Raw genomic sequence first — 21322 nt, forward strand, 5'->3', positions numbered from 1 at the left:
GTGTGTGTGTGTGTGTGTGTGTGTGTGTGTTTGCGCGCGCGCGCGCACCAGGGTGCTGAGGCTGTTTTTTCCATCCAACCATCTGCGTGCACTCAACTGTTGTGCCCACCAGCGTTTAATTAAACACATATTTTTCATATAAGCAGCTCCTGACAACTACCTGGGGATTAATTATTCAATATGAAAATCAATTAGTGCGATGTAGTCTGTGCTGTTTATTTTTTTGTCTTCAGTTTGTTTAAAAATGGCAGCATATAGAAAGTGTAGTTCAGAATTTCAAACTGAAACATTTGACTTTGTGCTGGTTTGAGTTTTTATGTTTCCTGTTTTGGTATCGGGAAGGAGCGAGCAGCTGTTAAAATTAGCGATATGTAATCTGCTGTTTGCCAGGAGAGACCGTATTAGATCGCTCCCTTGTTGCCCTCTGCCCCGTTAATGTGAGGGTGTAGTTGACCCTCCTGCCTCTGCTGTTGAGCTGTCAGCAAGCTTACAGACCTTTAAGCCCCGCGCTGAGACGCAGACTTGGAGGTATTTGTGCACTCCTCCTGTGCAGCCTGCATTAAAACGAACTGGCAGGGAGGGTATACAAATAGACCAAAACAATTCAGGTCTTTACATTCATAGAAGGTAATAACACAAGAAAAAAACCTAGGTAAAAAATATAACATCCATAGTGTATAAAGGAGCAATTTTGTCATGTTTAAAATAAAACTACTATATCTGAGTTATGCCATTCAAATGCCATCCCTTTATATAATGAAATTGATGATGTCTTTCTTTGCATATCATTTCAAAATTCTTAAAATCCATGCATTGATTGGCAGAACTTTGTGCACTTCAGTTATTCATGTGAGTTTCTCCTTTTTATATACATAACTTTTCTACTAAAATCAGAAGAAAACACTGCCACCACATACTGAATCTGTGTCTTATCTCTCATACATGATGTTGTATCTGGTTGTATTGGTGTAAGAATAAAGAGAGGGGAATAAGAGAAAATCCAATACCACATTTTATTCTGCAAGGAATGGTGGTCTCTCACTGATATTTTATGCTTAAGTGCTTTCAAAGTGTGCATGTGTTTTGATAAGCATGGGTCATTAGGGAAAAGGCATCGTGACTAATGAATAATGAGCTAACGTGACTAATGCACCACACATGGGACATGTAGCTTACAGCATATGAAAAAAAACAACAACCCCAACTTCACGCTTCTCCCAAAACAACCAGGCAGTCATCTAAATCAGTGGTTCCCAAACTGAGGATTTGGACCTTCCAAGAGGTCCCAAGATAAATTTGAGGGATCACAAGAAGGTTAAAAGGATATGAAACAGAAATATAATATATCACTAAATTTTTGCTCTCGTTTTGCAAAATACTGTCCACTTTAAATTCTTCAGGCCTCTAAAAATCATTCATATAAAACAATATCAACTCATCTCATGTCCATAATCTGTGATGAGGGATCATAGGTACAAATAATTCTGACCTTTTGAACCGAGTCATTTTCTCCATTTCCATTCTGGCTCTCTGTTTGCTAACACATGTTTAACAGGGATTATCATGCGTGTGTGCATACCTGTAAGGCGATTGACTCTTGAAGCTCTACAGGTATGTGCTGTGCTCATGCTGTCTGATTGAATGTTTGTTTATTTGCATGTCTCATGGCTTTGCCTGGTGTCTCGGGCAGCAAGAACATTGAGTGTGAATCTGCTGTGGAACCTTTGTTGCATGTTACTCCATCAGTCTTTCAATCACACAACACACAATGTTGCAGAAATCTGCTCTGCACCTTTACTTACAGGTCAATAACTTTTTTTTAAAACATGAGCTGCATAAACTGCAAGGAAAAGTGGAGTGAAATATCACGTTCCTCCAAATGAATGTCTTGCAAGCAATAACAAACATGTCTAAGTCTCGCTGTGGTCTGCAGGAACATATAAGTAATGCACAGACCTGTCAGGACTCATTGTAATTAAGTCCTAAAATCTACTTTGTTACCAGTATTAGTATCTGTTTTGTTCATTAAGACATAATTCAGGTGAAGAAATGTACAGTGTGTTCAGTGACTGAAACACAACCAACTGTAAACTGTGCTTCCTCCTCTTAAGATAAAATGTACCATATCTTATGTCTGTGTATTCAAGTATGGGGGAAACATATTTGCCTCCAATATTTTGAGACCTACTTAACCTCTCAGTGGTCTCTTAACACTTTGTTTTTTATCTCCATCGAATGAGCCCAGTGACCAAATTACCCCAACAGATTGTAAACTGTGCCGCTTGGATTGCAGTGTGAGCTTAATCTGAGCCTACAGCTTCAATTGGGTAAAAAAGAGACAAGGCAGCTTAACTTTGGCTTAGATTTTATCTGTGGGTCTAAAACAACCATTACTCGCTCACCACAATTTTTTTTTACACGTAAGTAGAAAATAAAATCCATCTACAATGTATATATCTGATAGGACATAAGTGACTGCCACAGGACTATCAACTTTTAAAGAAAACCTGTTAGTTCAAGGAAAATTATATTTTGTGGTAATGTAAATCTTAAATACATTGGCTATTTCATTGTATAGGCAAAAATAGGGGTTTTCAACCTGGGGCTCGGGACTCTTGTGAAGGCTCACAAGATAATGTTGAGGGGTCATGAGATGATGAACAAGTGGAATCCCTTTGCTGCCAAATCTCATGATGTAAGGTTGTTAATTTATTATGTTTCCTTTCAATAATTATGAGATAACATCTAAGGTCATCTAAGGTATCATTCTGAAGTCTTAAAAGAAAAGTAATAATTATGGGGCAGTATTTTTTAATTAGGAAAGTGCAAAACATTGTTCATTTTTTTACTTTTTTAATGTGAATTGCTTCATAATTTGGTCACAACTGCTAGACATTCAACCAGTTTTTGCATTAAGGTGACACAAACACAAAGATAGATCCCAGTGGTCTAAAATGTTTTTAAAGGGATCGGTTACCGCCAGAGCTGTCAGACTTTCCCAACTTGTGGATACTGAGATTCAGTTTTTCTTTTCATGTACTGACAGAGGGATGAAACGGAAAAGAACGTATGTCCGTCACCACAGCAATGAGTGAGACGTCGTCCATTCACTCTACGAAGCTTGTGTCATTGGCCCGATCGCTGTCCGGGATTGGGTTTGATGCGGCCAATGGTGGCCCCACCAACCTGCCCTACACTGACGAGCCTCCTCTTCCGGTATGGTCTCCTCTGAATGTAAAAACTCACATCCTGTGGCTCTGACATAATGCAGCAATATGTCAGCTTACTCTCAAGACATTTTTCCCTGCCTTGAGGTGACACGTCTTATTGTTATGCTCTTACTCCAAAGTATTCCCTTCCTTCCAGTCCTCTTCACTTAGCAAATCTGTTACCTGCGTGTGCTTTTGTGTATTTGTGCAGGAATCCGGCATAGATCTAGGACCTGGGCTTTATTTCGCTGATGGCAAGAGGAAGGTGGACTACGTCCTTTGTTATAAATACAAAAAAAGGCGGGCATCCAAGCCACGTCTTTCCATTGCATCCAATGGTAGCATACCAATACAGATACCAAGCCAATGGGAAACTGAGGGAGAGTCAGGGCAGGCAGTCACACCTGCAGATCCGGAGGAGTCAAAGCTGTCTGAAGAGGAAAAGGCTGTAATGAGGGAGGAGTTTGAAGCTGGACTGCTTGATGCTGGACTACTGTTAGAGCGTGATAAAGAGGTGTGTATCTGTTTTTACAGTGCTTTCACCATGATTATTTTTTCATCTGGTGTACACTCCTGTTAACATGTATTGGTCAGAGTCATCCTTAAATGATGTGACCACAAATCCTGTGATTGGACGGCTGCCAAACAGGTTAAGGATAAGACTCAGCCTGTCCCTTGAAGCTGGAGGACATTCCTGCACTCTTAATTAAAGAGTGAACTTAATGTCAGTGGTATATTGCAAAACAATATAATAATAATAACAATAATAACAAAGGGAATTATGTTTTATTATGCATTGTACAAGTATATGTCTTTTTTATTGCACTTTATATGGGTGTATGTGTGCGCGTGCATGTTGTGTCAGTCCCTGTGTGTGCGTTTGTGTCCGTGTCTGTTTGGTTGTGAGATGCTTGCGTGTTAAATCAGCTGCTGTTTTGGTTTAAGATTAAGACCGCTGACCGTAAGTGTGTGGCCAAAGGCCAGATTATAGGGCCTTATTAGAGAGTGATCCACTACTCGCAAGTGTGTATGCTGGCACATGAACTCATATGGAGGGCGATGGATGGGTTTCATTTTGTTTGAGTGGGTGGAACCATGTGCTCAGCCGGTGAGCATGCTTCCGAAGGCGTCACCATCAAATAATGTAGACTATTTTTCCTCATTTAAGTATAATTATAATTATATGGTCTCCGTTTACAGCTAAACTGTAGAGGTATCCAGCATCTTTCTTCTTACAGTGATTTTATTTTTATTTATATTTTACCTAACATTACCATTATTATGTTTAAAATTTTGCATTTAAGACCAGGTTAGCTTTAGTGTGGAGTTTGGTGCTTTGGAACAGGTTGTAATAAATGTTAATGCCATCACTGGAAAATTAGAGGTTCAGCAGTAATTGCTTGCACAGGTTTTACAGGTTTTAGCCCAGCAGTCCAGAGGCTCAGTAGTAGCTTGTCACTTTTCAGGTCATCAAAAAACGATAATTGATTACATTAAGGCGTCTTTTGTAATCCTATCTGAACAGTTGATCACTATCTGCACTTATTTCTTACACTTTGCAGGATTGGAAAGTTCTGAGCTTGAAATAATGGGATTTCCTACAAAACATCCTCATTATAACAAAGTCGCATACTTACAGGTTTTGAGTACTACGTCAGGACAAGTAGCAGAAGTATTTAAATGCAAAGACGGAAAAGACAGATACCCAGTTAATCTATCTATCTATACAGGCCTGTAATAATAACTTATTATTTTTTCCACTCGTATTCCAAATTTAATTTAACATGTATGCAGCACTTGATGTGACCTAAAGCTACATATGCAGGGATTTATGTTCACACTCCACATTAATCTGTGTGTTGTGTGTTTTTATGTGCAGAGGGCGAACGGCCAGGGGTTTATTCGGCTGCACATCCCATGGCCAATACTCAGTCGAGAAGCAGAGCTTCAGAAGATCAAAGTTCCTGTGAAAAAGGTCAGCAGTTCTACACCATCATTTGCACCCATGTCATTCATATGTTTGTTTCAGTTCGCATATTTTTAGATTGATAATTTGGTGACATATTCTTACTCAGCTTAGTGGGAAGCTGCAGTAACTGAGTCATGATGTATGAATTGATCAGCTCAAGTAATATTCCTTGTTTCCATGTTTTCACTGAGCAGAAGTGTGAATTGCGGAAACGGCTGGGCGTTGCTGGAATATGGGATTCCATTGTCAGCAAAATCAACACGCCGTTTCAACCAGACGTCCCTGAGTTTGACATCCACAAAGACTCACAGACACAAGTCAACATCAAAACCCTAAAACACCCTTTTATCAGAGACAAGCTCCACCTGTGAGTACTTGTACTGTCACACTCATGCACACAAAAGCACACATAGTGGAATGGTATATCCTGTGTCAGCAAACTAACCCACTTTAGGAGTTGCCCTTGGCTGAGGGCACAGATGTGTTTTAGTTCAGTCATGGTTAGTGATTTAGATAACACCTTTTTATCTAAATCACCTACATGCTGTGTGCTTTCATCATCCTTATCATAGTATGGCAGGGCTCTCAAGTAGATTGAAGTTTTACTGTTTACACCATTAAAATGGGGATTCTACAATCTGTGTGCTAGTGTGTCACTGCATGTGATGAGATAGGCCAAACAGTAAGAGAAACTTCCTTTAGAGAGAACAAAGATTTTGATTTAATAAACAAAGAAACAAAACTAACTTTGAGTTGGTAATGGTACAAGTATGAGCAGTAATTCACATCCTCATAACCATCCAGAACATGTGGTGATCAGTGAAAGTGAATGATAAACACTTTGTTATGTCATTCCCTGCAGGTACGACATCACGTCAACAGAAACTGTATTTGACAATGCAACACGCAGCAGAATAGTAAGTTCAGAAACAACAAGAAGAATATTTTGTGTATGTTTTGCATACAGTGTGTCTCTGAGCGCACAAGCAATAACATCTGCACTATGCTACATTTGTGTCCAGGTCGCTGAGATTATTTCACGCGTAACTTGCAGACACACTTGCCAAACCACTGGTGAGGACTCAATTTTGTTGTGGTTTAATTCTTTTTTATACTGTTCACATGTATGGTGTCAGTCAGATATCATGCTATCCGTATGCTATTGGACACAAAGCTGACCATATACATGACATTGTGTCGCACTTCCTTTTTGTGTCAAAAGGCATCAATTCATTATTGGCTCGTGGTGTGTACGACTCTGCCTTCTCTCTGCATGATGTGAGTATAACAGCAAAAGCATCTATACTGAACATATTGGATATCGTATCTACAAATCGAAATGAATGGGGAAAAGGGAGGCTAAAATTTTTTAGATGGAACATAATGTCTAAACTATGACTAGCTGTAAGTCAAGCCTTGTTTTTTTCAGGGTTCGTTTACAAGGAGAGGAAGGAAGGATCAGCGAAATGACAGACAGGTGAGTGGCTTGTAATGAGGTTTGGACTATAATAGATGTTACTGATAAAGTTCTTTGACTGATTCAGAACATAATCAGTGAAGCTGGTGGAGATAATACTACTGCTGCTTCAGGCTGATAATCAGGCTTTTGAAAAGACTGCATGCTGAAAAGCCTATTATTAGCCTGATTTGGCACCTTAAAACTGATTTTCAAGTTCACAGAGACCTTGAACTGCTCCTACAAAATAGGACAGAATACTATCATCTGTCTGTGCTCATCATTTTATTGTGTGTAGGGCTTTAGGAGTCAAATCTCTGGCCTCAGTCACAACCTCATCACAAATTCATCAAACATGTCTGTTTTTACAACCAGAATCTGAATGTAGCTACTGCAGATCAAATATAACCTGCAGAAGTCCAGAATACATTTTAGCTCATAGATATGGTACAAAAATATTAAATAAACATGTCTCTGTTCTGACATTTTGTATCCCGTATATTCAATTGTTAACTGTTATTAGGGTGCTTTACTCTTGTGCCATGTGCTTTGGTGTCTTTCAGCTCCTCCATGAAGAATGGGCTAACTATGGAGTCATGCATAAATACCAGCCTGTGGACCTGATCAGGTACTACGCAGTTTGTATCAACAACATAAATGTTTAGTTATATAGCTAAAGCTTGAGAATGGAAAGTTCACTCTAGCCACAAATATGAAAGGTTTAGACATAACAAACATACTGATGATTTTGCCAAATGATTTTGTCCCAATGAGGGCATTTGGCAAAAGGCCTCTGGGCTATTAAAATAAAAGCAATTGTCCTGAGAGGTCCTCTTATAAGATTAATAATTTCGTAAATGGATTTTACACTTTGGCCTCAAAGGTTGAAGATGAAAACCATCCAAAATGGAAAGGATCTATACTATATACTATATAAATTTCAATTTTTATATTTCTTGTATGGAAGTGGAACATTTGATATTATAGTGATGGAAGAGGAAAGATCAACAAGTCACTACCACATTGTGATTTACTCTCTGGGAACCATTGACTCATACATTAACTAGAGACCTTATCACTGACCTAAGTGTTGGTTAAGGGTGAGTTTTGACATGGTGGTGGTGCTGGATATCAAGAGGAAAAATCTGACCTGTTCTGGACCAGAGTTAGACCAACCAACTGACTGTCCAACATCACAGCAAAGTCAGATGACAGCTTGTTAATACATTGTTTCTATGTTGACAGGAAGTACTTTGGAGAGCAGATTGGGTTGTATTTTGCCTGGCTGGGTGTTTATACTCAGCTCCTCATCCCTCCCTCTTTACTGGGCATCATTGTCTTCCTGTACGGCATATTTACTGTGGATACCAATGTGCCAAGGTAGGCAGATACAACATTGTATCTTTTTGGATGCTTATAAAATGAATAACAATGTATTATATTTATATCATTCTCTTAATGTGGTGTTTTCACATATATTTTAGCCAGGAGACATGTGATGACCACCTGAACATCACCATGTGTCCACTGTGTGATGGAGTGTGTGACTACTGGCGGTTGAGTACGGTGTGCTCACTGGCTCGAACATCATATCTCTTTGACAATGGAGCCACTGTCCTCTTTGCTATTTTCATGTCTCTGTGGGGTAACTATACTTTCTAATTCACTTTCCTGATAATGTTACAACAAAGATATTTTAATATAATATTATTATTAAGTATAATATAAGCTATAGTACAATTACCTCAGAGAAATGTATAGCTGATTGAGTTAGATCTTGGATCTAAATTCAACCTTTATTTATTTAACAAGAATAGTCGCATCAAGACAGGAAACTTGCTCCTATTTGTAACCTGGTCAGACAAGACAACATAATAAAAATGTGTCATATAAAGCAATTGGTTTGGTAACAATCACACATAAAATCATTACAGCAAATTTATATAAGGAAGTCCCTACATTGATAGGAGTAGTAGTAATACAAATGGAGTCCTGTATGGCATAACATTGCAAATACCAGCTCCTGAAAACATGTCTCTCTCACCTGAGGTGATATTTTATTACTGTAATGATTTAGAAATTATTGCTGATTTTTCTGAGAGGGATAATACATTTGTATGTTTGTATCGGTGCATTAAGCTATGCATGACTGGAGAGAATTTAACATCAAGTTGCTACCTGAGGTGTGAATGTACTGCAAAATATTTGCTTTGTAGCAATTGCCTATATTTTAACATGTTTTAACCATGCATGTGGGCTGCCTTCATAAATCAAAATGATGTTGCTCCACATATATTTAGGTCCAGATTCACAGAATTGCCTAAGGCCAAGGACAGGGAGTGTTTCCCTTTGACTTGAGTGTCAAACTAAAGTTCAGGATTTTTAAATCTTTTCTAATCTTTTAGATATTTAACATATTTTTGTGTCTTGTAGCTGCTTGTTTCCTTGAGCACTGGAAGAGACGACAGATGTGTCTGAGGCATACATGGGACCTGACGACCTTGGAGGATGAGGAGGTACTAAAATAGATACAGCAATACTGTGCACACACTTACTGTGCTCTTCACACACACACACATAAAGACACATACATACATTACCTGAGTGTAGATACAGTCAGAGCCTTTTTTGCTTTGCCAGCATCAATTTCATTATTAGATTCTTTCTTTTTCTCTTTCATTTTTCACTCCACTGGTTTGTTAAAGTTCTACGTCAGCCAGGGTGAGACTGTTAACCTCATGGCCTGGGTCAATCATGACAGCAGAGATCAGTTGTGGTTTGCCTTGTAGATTATCATTTGTCTCAGGATAGTTCCCCCCTAACACACACACACACACGCACACACGCACACACACACACACACACACACACACACACACACACACGCCCACCAATTTAACACAACTCTTTACCCTGTAAAAGGCTGTAATGGGATTGGTCTGTTCTTAAAGCAGTGAACTTGCAGGTCAGGATGACGCAGCAAGGTTCCAACAAAAACACTCTCAGCCTAATCTACTGCCTCTACTGCTAATTTACGTTTAAATGACTGTAAATCACTTACTTCTGCACATCTCCATCAGTACAAATTACTGTTGATCTACTTTATGTTTCCATTTTTGCATTTTGTCCATACTACATATTTTGTCCAATATATTCTACCTCCCACATTGCTTTTTGCTCATTTGCACATTTTTATATTCTTTTACTATGTGTTTATTATTATTATTACTATTTACTTTTATAGAAGTTTTTACCTTTTTACTTATTTCCTAACTGTGAGCTGAGCAATTGTAACAATGCAATTTTCCCTGTTTTTTTCTGATTTTGATCCTAATGCAACTCTCTCTCTTTCTGTCTCTCTTTCATTTATTTTTGTCTCCGGTGCCTGAAGGAGCGAGTCCAGGTGGGAAAGTTTCCATGAATCTTAGATGTATCCACATCAAGGTCAAAAGTGAAGAAGAATCTGATTCCAATTTCCAGTTTTGCCATTAATCAATAATGTAAACATTCTGGAAAAGATTATGTCAAAATTATGCAAATACAATTAGCATGCAAACAGTCTATAGTATTTAGAAACTCCTCTAGACTGTCCTCTAATGAGGAAACCAGCAGCAGCAACTTTTGTGTGTGTGTGGGAACAGAAATCCAAAAATGATCACTGTACTCCTTTAGAAAACATTGCTATATTTAAGTAAAAAAATATTGCTACATAAACATGTCCTGGTTTAGGCTGGCACCTTCTTAAAACAAACAGGCATGAGGCCATTGAAGTCTGTTATGTAGTGTCAACCTAAAACTTTTGCAAATGTCGTCCAACAGCCAACATAAATGACAGAGATTAAAGTAAAGCAGTGAATTTGTAGCTTTAAGATAATTTGGGGCAGAGATTTCTGTGGCCACAGCTGGTGTCTTAAACCACTATACTGTAAAGCTATGAACAGCTAAAACAAAAAAAGAAACGTGACATGAGGCTGCTTTGTTTGTTGTGTGATGCAGTCACATGTGTTCTAACATCTGTTTGTGTGTGTTGCAGGAGGCGCTGAGGCCTGAATATGAAGAGGCTTTACAGGAAAAGAAAGATAAGATAAAAGCACTGTCGAAAAAGAAGGTTTTGTATCTAATTATCTACATTTGTCTCAGATATAATTTAATGAATTGAAAGTGCATAGGTGGTTTCTCACTGTCTGTTTTTATTCTGTTGTAGTTAACACAAAGTGGGGATGGCGCAGATGGAGAAAAAGACCAGATGCTGGCCTCCCAGGTATCACTGCAGTACTCTGTGTGATAGGGCAGTACGTGAACACTGAACAGAGTTGCTGTGGGGTGAGGGCAGGGTTGTTAACAGTAAGGTGATTTAAACTTGCCTCGCAGCGAATGCTTACACGGATCTCATTTCTTCAATGACACTGCACCCACTGAGGGTAAAAAAAAACATTACTATACAAACAAATATTGCAGCCTGTCTTTGTCTTTCATTAACAATTAAATTGTTACAGACTAACTTCATTTGTATGAGTTTATGTCTGTGTTTAAAGAGGAAACCCCCTTCACCTACTGCGGGTGGTTGAGTCCAAAGCTGCTTACCTGCCTGAGATTAGCCCAGATTACTGATGGAGAGAAAAAAGGGAGGAGGGAGAGGAAGAAGGGGAGGGGATTGCTGTCCTTTCAGGTGGCAAACATGCACCTGCCAGACAGAAAACATAATGTGTGCGTGCACAACATGTGCTCAGCATTACTGCACATCACATACTGCACACAAAAGCATAAATAAATGTGTGTGTACAAATGTATATGTCTGTTTGTAATCCAGTAATATGATTGTTTTTCTTGACAACAGGAGCCAGAATCCCTGGATATTGAGGATCACCTGTCAGGTTATCTCATCAATGTGTCCACCTTACTACTGCTGGTACTGTGTTTATACTCTTACACTTAACAGTATTCATTTCACATTTTTGACTCCCCTGTGTTGTATTTTATACAGCTACAGCTCTATACAGTTTATTTCCTCACTGCTGTTATTTTGTCACTAAACCATTAAAATTACCTAGACATTAAAATCATATGATATGTTATAGAAAGATAAAAGATTAAATAAGACAACATACAAGAAAGTGATACAAGATAAGAAAAACAATTGATAAAAAGGGGGAAATAGAATTTGAAACAGATTATCTGGCTGTTAAGTCTGACGTCACGCATGACGGAAATTCTATTTCCGGGTCCAAAGGCATCGATTAGTAATCAACAACAATGGCGGAACCCGTGAACCTTTTTACGATCACCTCTTATTGTAGTGACATGTCTGTGAGAGTGAAAAAGGGACTGAATTCATATAATTCCAATAGAGTACATGGTGTAACTGTTCTTCCTGATGGTTTAATTAAGGGCACTGTCCAGGCATCAATGAAAAAGAAAGTGTACAAAGTTGAGGTGAGTTAGCGGTTAGTTTGCACGTTCAATCAATCAATCAATCAATCAATCTTTATTTATATAGCGCCAAATCACAACAAAGTCATCTCAAGGCACTTAACATATAGAGTAGGTCTAGACCATACCATAGACTGTATATAAAAGGACCATACTCTTCAGGTTTAACCGTTTAAAACACGCTGTTCTGCCAACGGGACAGGTCGGAAGTTGTGAGGTAGCGAAAGTTCTTCTGAATGTTTTAAACACCAACCCTTAAACATATATATATATAATGCCATACATTGTTAGAAAGCTTAGATTGCCCTGATTCATTCAAGACCACTCACGAATTATATGGTTGCTCACAGCCGTAATAGTATAAGCGGCTAGCCACTCAGCTAAAGTAAGAACAGATAGATAGATTGACAGCAGTTTGAGGATGGATTTTTTAAAGTGCAGATACGCGTTGAGAATCAGGAATTTGCAAAAACGACAACTTGATGTCGTTTTTTGATTCAGATCTGTTGAGACAACACGGGACACAACACTGTGGCATACTGCACAAACGGAGCCGCTCTGGGGATTGGACCCGGAAATAGAATTTTCGTCATGCGTGACGTCGTGACTTAACAGCCGGATAGCAGAAATTAATAGTTGGTCAAGAGAAAATAAATCTGCAACAATTTCGATAATGAATTAATCCTCTCAGTCATTTCTCTCGGGTGATGATTTGTTACTATTTTCTATAGTTATATCCTTATCAATAAATCTATATATATATACATATCAAATATATTTTAATTGCTGTTTGGAGAAAACAGTCAAGTTCGAAGAAATCACTTTGGACTCTGGGAAATTATTTTTTCACATTTGATAGACTAAAAGATTAATCGTGATTGAAAATATTAATTTATTGCATCCCTAAAATACATGTAACAAACATTAACAATGAACACAAATCACAAATCAACTGTGAACATATAGACTTTGTCACCAGAGTGTTGTCATGTAACTGTTTAACATTGTGTGCATCTGTCATGTGTCTGCCTGCTTTCAGATCTTTGTAACCATCTCAGCAGTGGTTGGGGTGGCAGTGTACCGTATTTGCATGTTAAGCGTGTGGTCCATGAACCCCGATCCTGAAGCCAAGGCCAGTGTGAGGATGACGGTCACCACCACAGGCATCATCCTCAACATGCTGGTGGTTCTGGTGCTGGAAGAGGTCTACGGCGCAATCGCTGTGTGGCTGACTGAGCTGGGTAATGCTGCCCTTTAAATAATCTTTAAGAAGCAGTTGACTTCACTGCGACCTTTACTTTAACCTTTATGTGCTCTCCTTTGCTTACTGTCATGTCCATTTTCAAGCATTTAAATAAGTAACATAGATACGGAACTTTTTATATTTCAAACTTTTTTTCATCCAGTTTTTGCGACAGTACAGAGTAGTAAATCAACATTACATTACATCAGAGCGTCTGCATTAAAGGAAAAGAAAGCCCCAGCAAAAATCCCACATCCCATGTCTGTTGTGGCCACAGTAAGCTACTAATTAGTTACATAACAACATGAATAAATAAATAATAACAATAATAATTATAATAATAGTAAATAATAATTAAATAAATAAATAATTAAATGCGTAGATAAATAGATTAAATAATCATTCAAGAAAAAAAAAACCTGTGTTAAAACCATGTTTCCATTTGAGAAGAATGGTGCGCCATGTAGTAATGGGTACATTTTTGGTCGGAGGGAGACCAAATAGAGCAGTCAAGGGGTTCAGTTCTAAATATGTATTGAAAGCCTGTTTGAGAGTTTGGAATACATCGGGTTAAAAGTTGGTCAGTTTACTTTTGAAGAAAAACTCTTTAGTTAATTGTTCTTGAGACCAATAGATAATTATCATAGATTCATAATAGTGCAGACGCATAATGGTAAGTGTGAGAGAGAGGCTTCTGCTGGCTGCTCAATACTGAGCAGATGGTTTACTAGCCACAGGGTCACCTTGTTTTTCAATATGTTGCCTGACAAAGAAGTAGTGAAAGACAGCAGTTTAAACACACACAAACGTACATGGGGAAAAAACTTCCTGACATTGTAGAACACAGGTTACCGTATAACTCATTTAGGAAGCATTAGTTTGGATGCATGTAATTCACTGTGAGTGAAACACATTATAAGCAAGACTGTGTAACATGAGCTTATGGTGTGTTTATAATTGTTGTCCATCAGAACTTCCTAAGACAACGGAAGAGTTTGAAGAGAGGCTGATCTTCAAGTCTTTCTTTCTCAAATCTATGAACGCCTTTGCACCTATTTTCTATGTGGCCTTCTTCAAGGGCAGGTGTGTATCATTCACTTTCATTTTCTCTATCTTTTCTCACTTCTCATCATTGTTTGTCTTTATTCTTTATCATGTACGTTGGTTTTCCCTTCATGCAGGTTTGCTGGACGGCCTGGCGATTATGTTTACGTCTTTGGAGACTATCGCATGGAAGAGGTGGGTTCAGTTACACGCATTATTAGTTAGTGTGTCTAGTTGTGTATATTGCTTCAAATGAGTGTTAGCTAAATGAGTGTTTTGTACTCCACAGTGTGCTCCTCCAGGCTGCCTCATTGAGCTGTGCATCCAGCTCAGCATGATCATGCTTGGAAAACAGCTCATCCAAAACAATGTCTTTGAGGTTCTCATACCGTATGTATTTTGTTTTTTTCTGTCAAAGCTGCATAATTTACTAGGGTCACAGTCTAATGTCGTGTTTGCTTTTTTTTCTAGTAAGCTAAAAAAGATGTACAGAACAATGCAGGAAGAAAAAGGGAAGAAAAGGGAAGCCGAGGATGAGGACTCAGAAGAGAGGAGACCAAAACAACAATTTGACAAAGATTTTGCTCTGGAGCCTTTTGAAGGTGTAACTCCAGAGTACATGGAAATGAGTGAGTCTCTTTTATTGTCTTTCTCTGTCTTTAATTCACACTTGCCACTCCAGTAACTCAATGTTATTAAAAAAAAAATGTGTGACTGTGTCCCTGCAGTCATCCAGTATGGGTTTGTGTCTCTGTTCGTGGCTTCCTTCCCACTGGCACCTGCGTTCGCTCTGCTCAACAACGTCATTGAGATTCGCCTCGATGCTGCAAAATTTGTCACTGAGATCCGGCGGCCTGATGCTGTGAGGTGTAAAGACATAGGTAAAGATCACACATACAAGCATGTCTACTCTGTCTCAGTCTCTGTGTGAATGTGAAACAATCTATCCAGGAACTTTTAATCACTATCTTTTCCTTTACTCCACTCTGCCCCTCCATTTTTGTCTCTCTGTATCAATGTCTGTCTGTCTGTCTGTCACTTTCCTTCCCACACACACACACACACACACACACACACACACACACACATGGATGGACACTTTCCCCTTTCGTCTCTTTTCATGGACATGCTATCTCTAGGGATTTGGTACAACATTCTCTGTGGAATCAGCAAGTTCTCTGTCATTACCAATGTAAGTGTGTTCGACTGAGTGTGTATGAGTCTGTCTACTATGCCCATAACCTTTGAGCTCTGTTAGACAACACCTCACTTAAATGATCGACACAATATCCTTTTTTGAATGCTTAGTTATTTATTTCAGTTGCTAATACTGACAGTAAGTGTGAATTGAATGAAGTGTTGCTTAATTTATGTATCACCAAAAACATTTTTTTGAAGGAAATCTTTTATTTGTTCTTTTTGGTGGATCCTCATTATCTGTCAAGTATATGTCTCTGTTTGTCACATCATTACTTTAAGTTAAATGCTGTGCCTAAATAAATATCTACGCAGAATAATAATACATTTTAAAAAAAGAAAAGTCACAAAAACAATTGCTTGTTTTAAAATTTGTGTTAAGTAGGTAATATTATTGATGTTCTGACTGACATGTGTACTTTATTTATGTGATATAGCTGCAATAATACTGTACTGCTGTTTCTACTCCTTGTTTGTCTCCTCAGGCGTTTGTGATCTCCTTCACGTCAGAGTTTGTTCCACGAATGGTTTATCAGTACATGTACAGTGTAAATGGCACCATGAATGGCTACACAGAACACTCACTGTCCTACTTTAATGTTAGCAACTTCCCTCCGGGCACCGCACCCACAACCACCCTCATCACCGGAGTATCCATGTGCAGGTCAGAGTGACTCTCTTAACCTTGACCTACCTGGAGCTGCCTTTAAATCCTTGAGCCCAGCAGCTTACCTCTTACTTACTTAAATCCTACAGTTTCCTGTTTTTTTTTTTGGAGTTTCCAGAAACTGTGAAATGTAGCATTTATAGAAAGGATTACATTATTTACTGGGGCAAATCTTATCAAGAAGAACCATATCTTTCTCTGATTGTTTTCATTTAATATTCATTAATGTTGCTCTGTTCTGACATTACTGTTACCTCGCTAACGCTCACACTGTCTGTGTTTATCAGGTATAAGGACTACAGAGATCCACCCTGGGAACCAGATGCCTACAGCTTCTCTAAACAATACTGGTCTGTTCTCGCAGCAAAGCTGGCCTTCGTAATATTCTTCCAGGTATGGATACTAATCCAAAAAGTGGTGTCAGATCTCTAAGTCTTTCTCAAATCCATCACCACCTTTGTACCCATTTCCAACTCTGATGTGTCAACTCAGATTATCCTCCGATACCAATTACTGATTCAATAGTAGTGTTATCTTTTTAAAATCTGTATACCACACGGTTTGGAACTCATTAAAATGGCCAAAGATTGGGTGTGCAGCCCAACATGGCTGACTTAGTGTAACTAATAGTGGAAATTGTGAATTGTATAATTACACTGACAAAGTGGATTCGTGATGTTGATGTGGATAAGTCATGTCTGGCTGACACCCAATCAGCTTAATAAGGTCAGTAACACTAACAGTACTGACCTGGTGAGGTGGCGCATCCTCATTAATCAGAAAACCCATTTACCCTTGCAGCCAATTAAAACTTAAACCTTAAACCAAAATGAATATTCTTTTCTTATAATAATTTAAAAAAATAACGATCGAGAGTAGAAACCGACTCAATGCACACTTTTAAGTGTTATAGTAATAAAAAAAACATTTCCTTGTCTTTTGCCCTTATAGAACCTCGCCATGTTTCTCAGCATGCTGGTTGCCTGGATGATCCCAGATGTACCACGGTCTCTGCGGGAACAGCTGAAGAAAGAGAACATGATGCTGATGGAGTTTCTCCTGAATCAGGACCAGGAGCAACGTGCCAAATCTCATTCCCCGAGACGCTCCATCCCCCGCTTCGCCGCCTCTATAGATATTGTGGTGGAGGCACCACCAGAAGAAGAGGAGGAGCATCAGGAAGTGCAGGAGGAGGAAGAAGTGGGAGTTGAGATCAACCTGGATGAACCAAGGCTTAACAGTGATGGTGATCCAGAAGATGGAAAGTCACTTGAAGAAGTGGAAGAAAATGGAGACGAAAAGCGAGGATGTGAAGGAGAAGATGAGGCTACAGAGGAAGAACGGGGAGAAAAAGATAAAGAGGTAAATGAAGAGGATGGAAAAGGTGATAAAGAGCAAGAGGAAGGAGAAGAGAAAGAGGAGGAAAGACAAATAAACGATGAGAAAAATGATGTCGAAGAGAAAGCAGATAAGGAGGAGAAATTTACTATTGACCTGGACTCCTTCATGGATGACCTGAAAGAGGAGGAAAGACAAATAAAGGACGAGAAAAATGATGTCGAAGAGAAAGCAGATGAGGAGGAGAAATTTACTATTGACCTGGACTCCTTCATGGACGACCTGGGCCTGTTAGGTAGGAGGGGAAAACGTTCTATTTTTAACTTCTGCTATTGCATTTTTATCATTCTGTCAATTTTAATTAAATTTGTAGTAATGCTGCCTTATGATTAATTTTTACGTTTATTTCTAGATGATGAACCATCATCGAGCACAGCTAAAGATGCAGTGCTTCCCCGCTCAGCCTCTAAGCAGGAATACCAGAAAGACGAGGAGCCTCCGTCCCCTCGAGATCCACCATCTAAAAGAGGCTCGTCCCAGAGTCTGAGGGGCTCCAGAGCAGAAATAACAGCATTAGATATTGACACTAGGCTCTTCTCACTAATTGCTCCTCCTCCAAGAGAGCCAGGCTCAAGGGCGAAGGCCCGTTGCTCCACCCTGCCTTCCCGCCACAGAGGGGCTGAGGCTTGTTACAGCCTGCCGCGACCGAGCCACTCTACCAGCCTCACGAGGTTCCAGCAGGCGGCCACACTTACTCCCCTTGTTCCCCTGGGCTCTTCATTATCCGCCTCATCCAACCCATTCTCGCCCCCAGACACATCGGTGTCACCTTTATCTCCAAATCCCACACAATCCCCATCAGTCAAACCCGAGCCCCCACAGCCCAAAGCCCCCAGTGAACTATTTGCACTGAAAGGCCCCCCGCCCCAACAGCCACGCTCCAGGGGCAAAGCGCGGTGCTCCACCCTGCCTACACGACAAAGAGTCCCTGACCCAGAGGAGCACATCACCAAGCCTAGCCATTCCACCAGCTTCACAAAGCTGGGAGACCGCATCCCTCCTTCCCCCAGTGAACTGAAACGCAACACGCCAGTATGAGGAGGGCTGGAAGGTGAAAGAAAGGGACAGAGGGTGGCAGAGGGAGGGGGAGGACTATCCAGATTATCTCTCCTGTCTGTGCCTGGAGCCTCACCTCCCCGTCTGTCCTCCCTATCTGCATACATAATACTTGGGGTCTGACGAGAGACCGTCCAGATCAACTGAACTTTCTTTTTATCCTCCTAATCTTCACAGAGATGTTTATACTACTCAGTGGTTTAGGGCTGATTCTGGCAAGGGGAGTCTTGGACAATTCAGAGAAAAAGACTGCAATCCTCTGAAACTCTCCTTACCATGCCTGAAGAAAACACCACTGGAACTTTAATGCTTTCTAAACTTTTTATCTTTTTTGGTTGTTGTTTTTTTTGTTGGTTTGTATTTGCCCACAGCCACAGCTCAATAGCCACTGCTCCTCTGTTATTTTCAGTCCCACACATGCAGCAGTGCTGCCTTGTAGACCAGAGGAATATGGAAACTATATACATCACAGCTAGATTCAAACAGTTATGCTTGTAGATCTACTGTTTATTTTTAGAAGTTTTGATATATAAAATATGTAAAATCATAATAAAAGAAGGACATATTTTTGACATCTGTTTTTTCCTTGTGAAGTTTCCTTTATAATGTTGCATTGCTGTCTCAGATTACTGACAGGAAAGCGAAAATCATGTTTATGTAGTATTACAATTATTGCAGTTTAGTTTTAATAAATGATCCATATTATATATTTGAAGTGACAAATAACATCACAAATCCAGTGGCACTTCTATTCAGAAATAGTGGAACAATGTTGTAAACATGAGAGCAACAACGACACATGCGTAACATGGCACTAGTGAATCCTGAGAGGGAGATGGTATCAGTCTGATAAGCTTATTATGTTGTCTCTGTTGCCACCTTCTGGTGTGTGGTAAAACACTGACAAATGGCTTAGTATCCAACAGTTTCATATGGGTGCTCATTGAAGTGTGATTACAGTCTGCAAAAGTAATGAAGGATGTAGCGGCCCCTTGGATTTATAGATCAAGACGCAGAGAGTTTCAAACGGGTGTCGATTTATTTTCTTTCTCTCAACGAGCACCATGCACCATGCACCTTGCACCTTGCACCTTGAAAACTCATTCCGCTCTCCAAGGGCGCTAATTAAAGAGTTTCCGCCTTCAGCTAGCATGCTCTCTAGCTCGACACACACACCTCACAGTTCGGAGCTCTTAGAAATAACAGGTACGAACAATACAAAAATAATAAGGTAAATCACAATGTAAACTATTTCCATACAGGATTCAAACAGATGAACATGATAAATAACTAATGTGTTTACAAGTTTTTACCGTTGCTCCGACGATGCCTGAGCACAACATTGAGAGTGTAGCAGGAAATGTAAAATCACCAAAACCTCAGAAGAAGAAAACTGCGCTCTTCAAAATAAAAGCGGAACAGACCACAAGGTGGCACTGTAGGCTTACAATGTCTTGTTAACACATAAAAACAATACTGTGTAGGAGAATATTAATGAAATGTATCAGACATTTACAAAGGATAATCTGACAATTGAAATTAATTGCATGAAATAACAGATACAAACAAATGTATTTTTGCAAAAAGAAACGACAAGGAAACAAGATCACTTGATCTGTATTGATATGCTTGTTATTAACCAAGGCAGCTATTTATGTAGTGATGTTTCTCTCTCTCTCTATCTCTCTCTCTCTATCTCTCTCTCTCTCTCTCTCTCTCTCTCTCTCTCTCTCTCTCTCTCTCTCTCTCTCTCTCTCTCTCTCTCTCTCTCTCTCTCTCTCTCTCTCTCTCTCTCTCTCTCTCTCTCTCTCTCTCTCTCTCTCTCTCTCTCTCTGTCTCTCTGTCTGTCTGTGTGAAAGTTCCCTTGTCTCTTCTATCCACAACCTGCACTGACTCCTCCTCCCCTGACCCACCAGTGAATGGGGCCTTTGTGGGGGCTTCCCAGCATTCCGAGGGAATTCTTGCAGGTGAGGGTACCAAACAAGTCTGTGCACAGATGACTGCTGCAGCTTACCATGTACCGCAGTTAAAAAATTCAAAATGCTTCCAAGGGCAGCGAGGGGCTTTTAGTGCTGAGATAGCCTTACATTAAGGGTAACTACAAGGGTGTGATCACAGGAGCAGGCAGAGAGGGAGGGAAAGATCCCATGCTTTCTAACCAGGTGAGCGACCACAACGCATGCTCAAAAGTCAACATGCTCACTGAAGCCTGTTGCCTCACACACATAGAGGTACATGTACAGATTAGGGGAAGCGTTAGCAGATGAGTTAATATTTGCCTTCTTTTTTTTACTTTTTACTATCTCTTTGAAGAATGGTTCTACGATAGCAGAACAGAGGATTTAACCTGTTATCTGGTGTATATATAAGTGAATTGTTGAAGTAACAGACCGGCGTCACACAGACAGGTCCCTGGAAAACACTACACAAAACACGCTTGGCATACCAAAGGTGAGTGTGTGTGAATACATTACTTTTGTATACATGTATGTATGTATGTATGTATGTGTATGTATTCTTTAACAGTCATGCAGCAAAGAATGTGATCATTTAGACATCTATAGACATACAATTAAAGCTGTTAAAATTAAGATCAGATAGAGGGCTGTGGCTGTTTGGGTTTCACACAGTATTTCTCCTAGTTTCACTGGAC

At 39.6% G+C, this 21322-nt stretch overlaps 1 protein-coding gene across 1 annotated transcript; it reads left to right on the top strand.

Moving 5' to 3' along the window:
• The first annotated feature begins 3087 nt into the window (after positions 1 to 3087).
• On the top strand, positions 3088 to 19128 carry ano2a (anoctamin 2a). The gene is made up of 29 exons (XM_062420173.1): positions 3088 to 3216; positions 3421 to 3723; positions 5089 to 5184; positions 5373 to 5545; positions 6041 to 6095; positions 6201 to 6252; positions 6401 to 6456; positions 6608 to 6655; positions 7198 to 7262; positions 7880 to 8014; positions 8119 to 8279; positions 9068 to 9150; positions 10026 to 10037; positions 10668 to 10742; positions 10839 to 10895; positions 11093 to 11095; positions 11472 to 11543; positions 13104 to 13305; positions 14279 to 14390; positions 14489 to 14546; positions 14641 to 14741; positions 14823 to 14980; positions 15080 to 15232; positions 15491 to 15543; positions 16034 to 16212; positions 16503 to 16608; positions 17167 to 17667; positions 17758 to 17848; positions 17966 to 19128. Exons 1-29 carry the CDS (start codon positions 3088 to 3090, stop codon positions 18649 to 18651), a joined length of 3975 nt encoding a protein of 1324 aa, XP_062276157.1. The 3' UTR covers positions 18652 to 19128.
• The last annotated feature ends 2194 nt before the right edge of the window (positions 19129 to 21322 follow it).

This window comes from Scomber scombrus, chromosome 6, assembly GCF_963691925.1.
Source record: "Scomber scombrus chromosome 6, fScoSco1.1, whole genome shotgun sequence".
In the NCBI taxonomy this organism is placed as follows: Eukaryota; Metazoa; Chordata; class Actinopteri; order Scombriformes; family Scombridae; genus Scomber; species Scomber scombrus.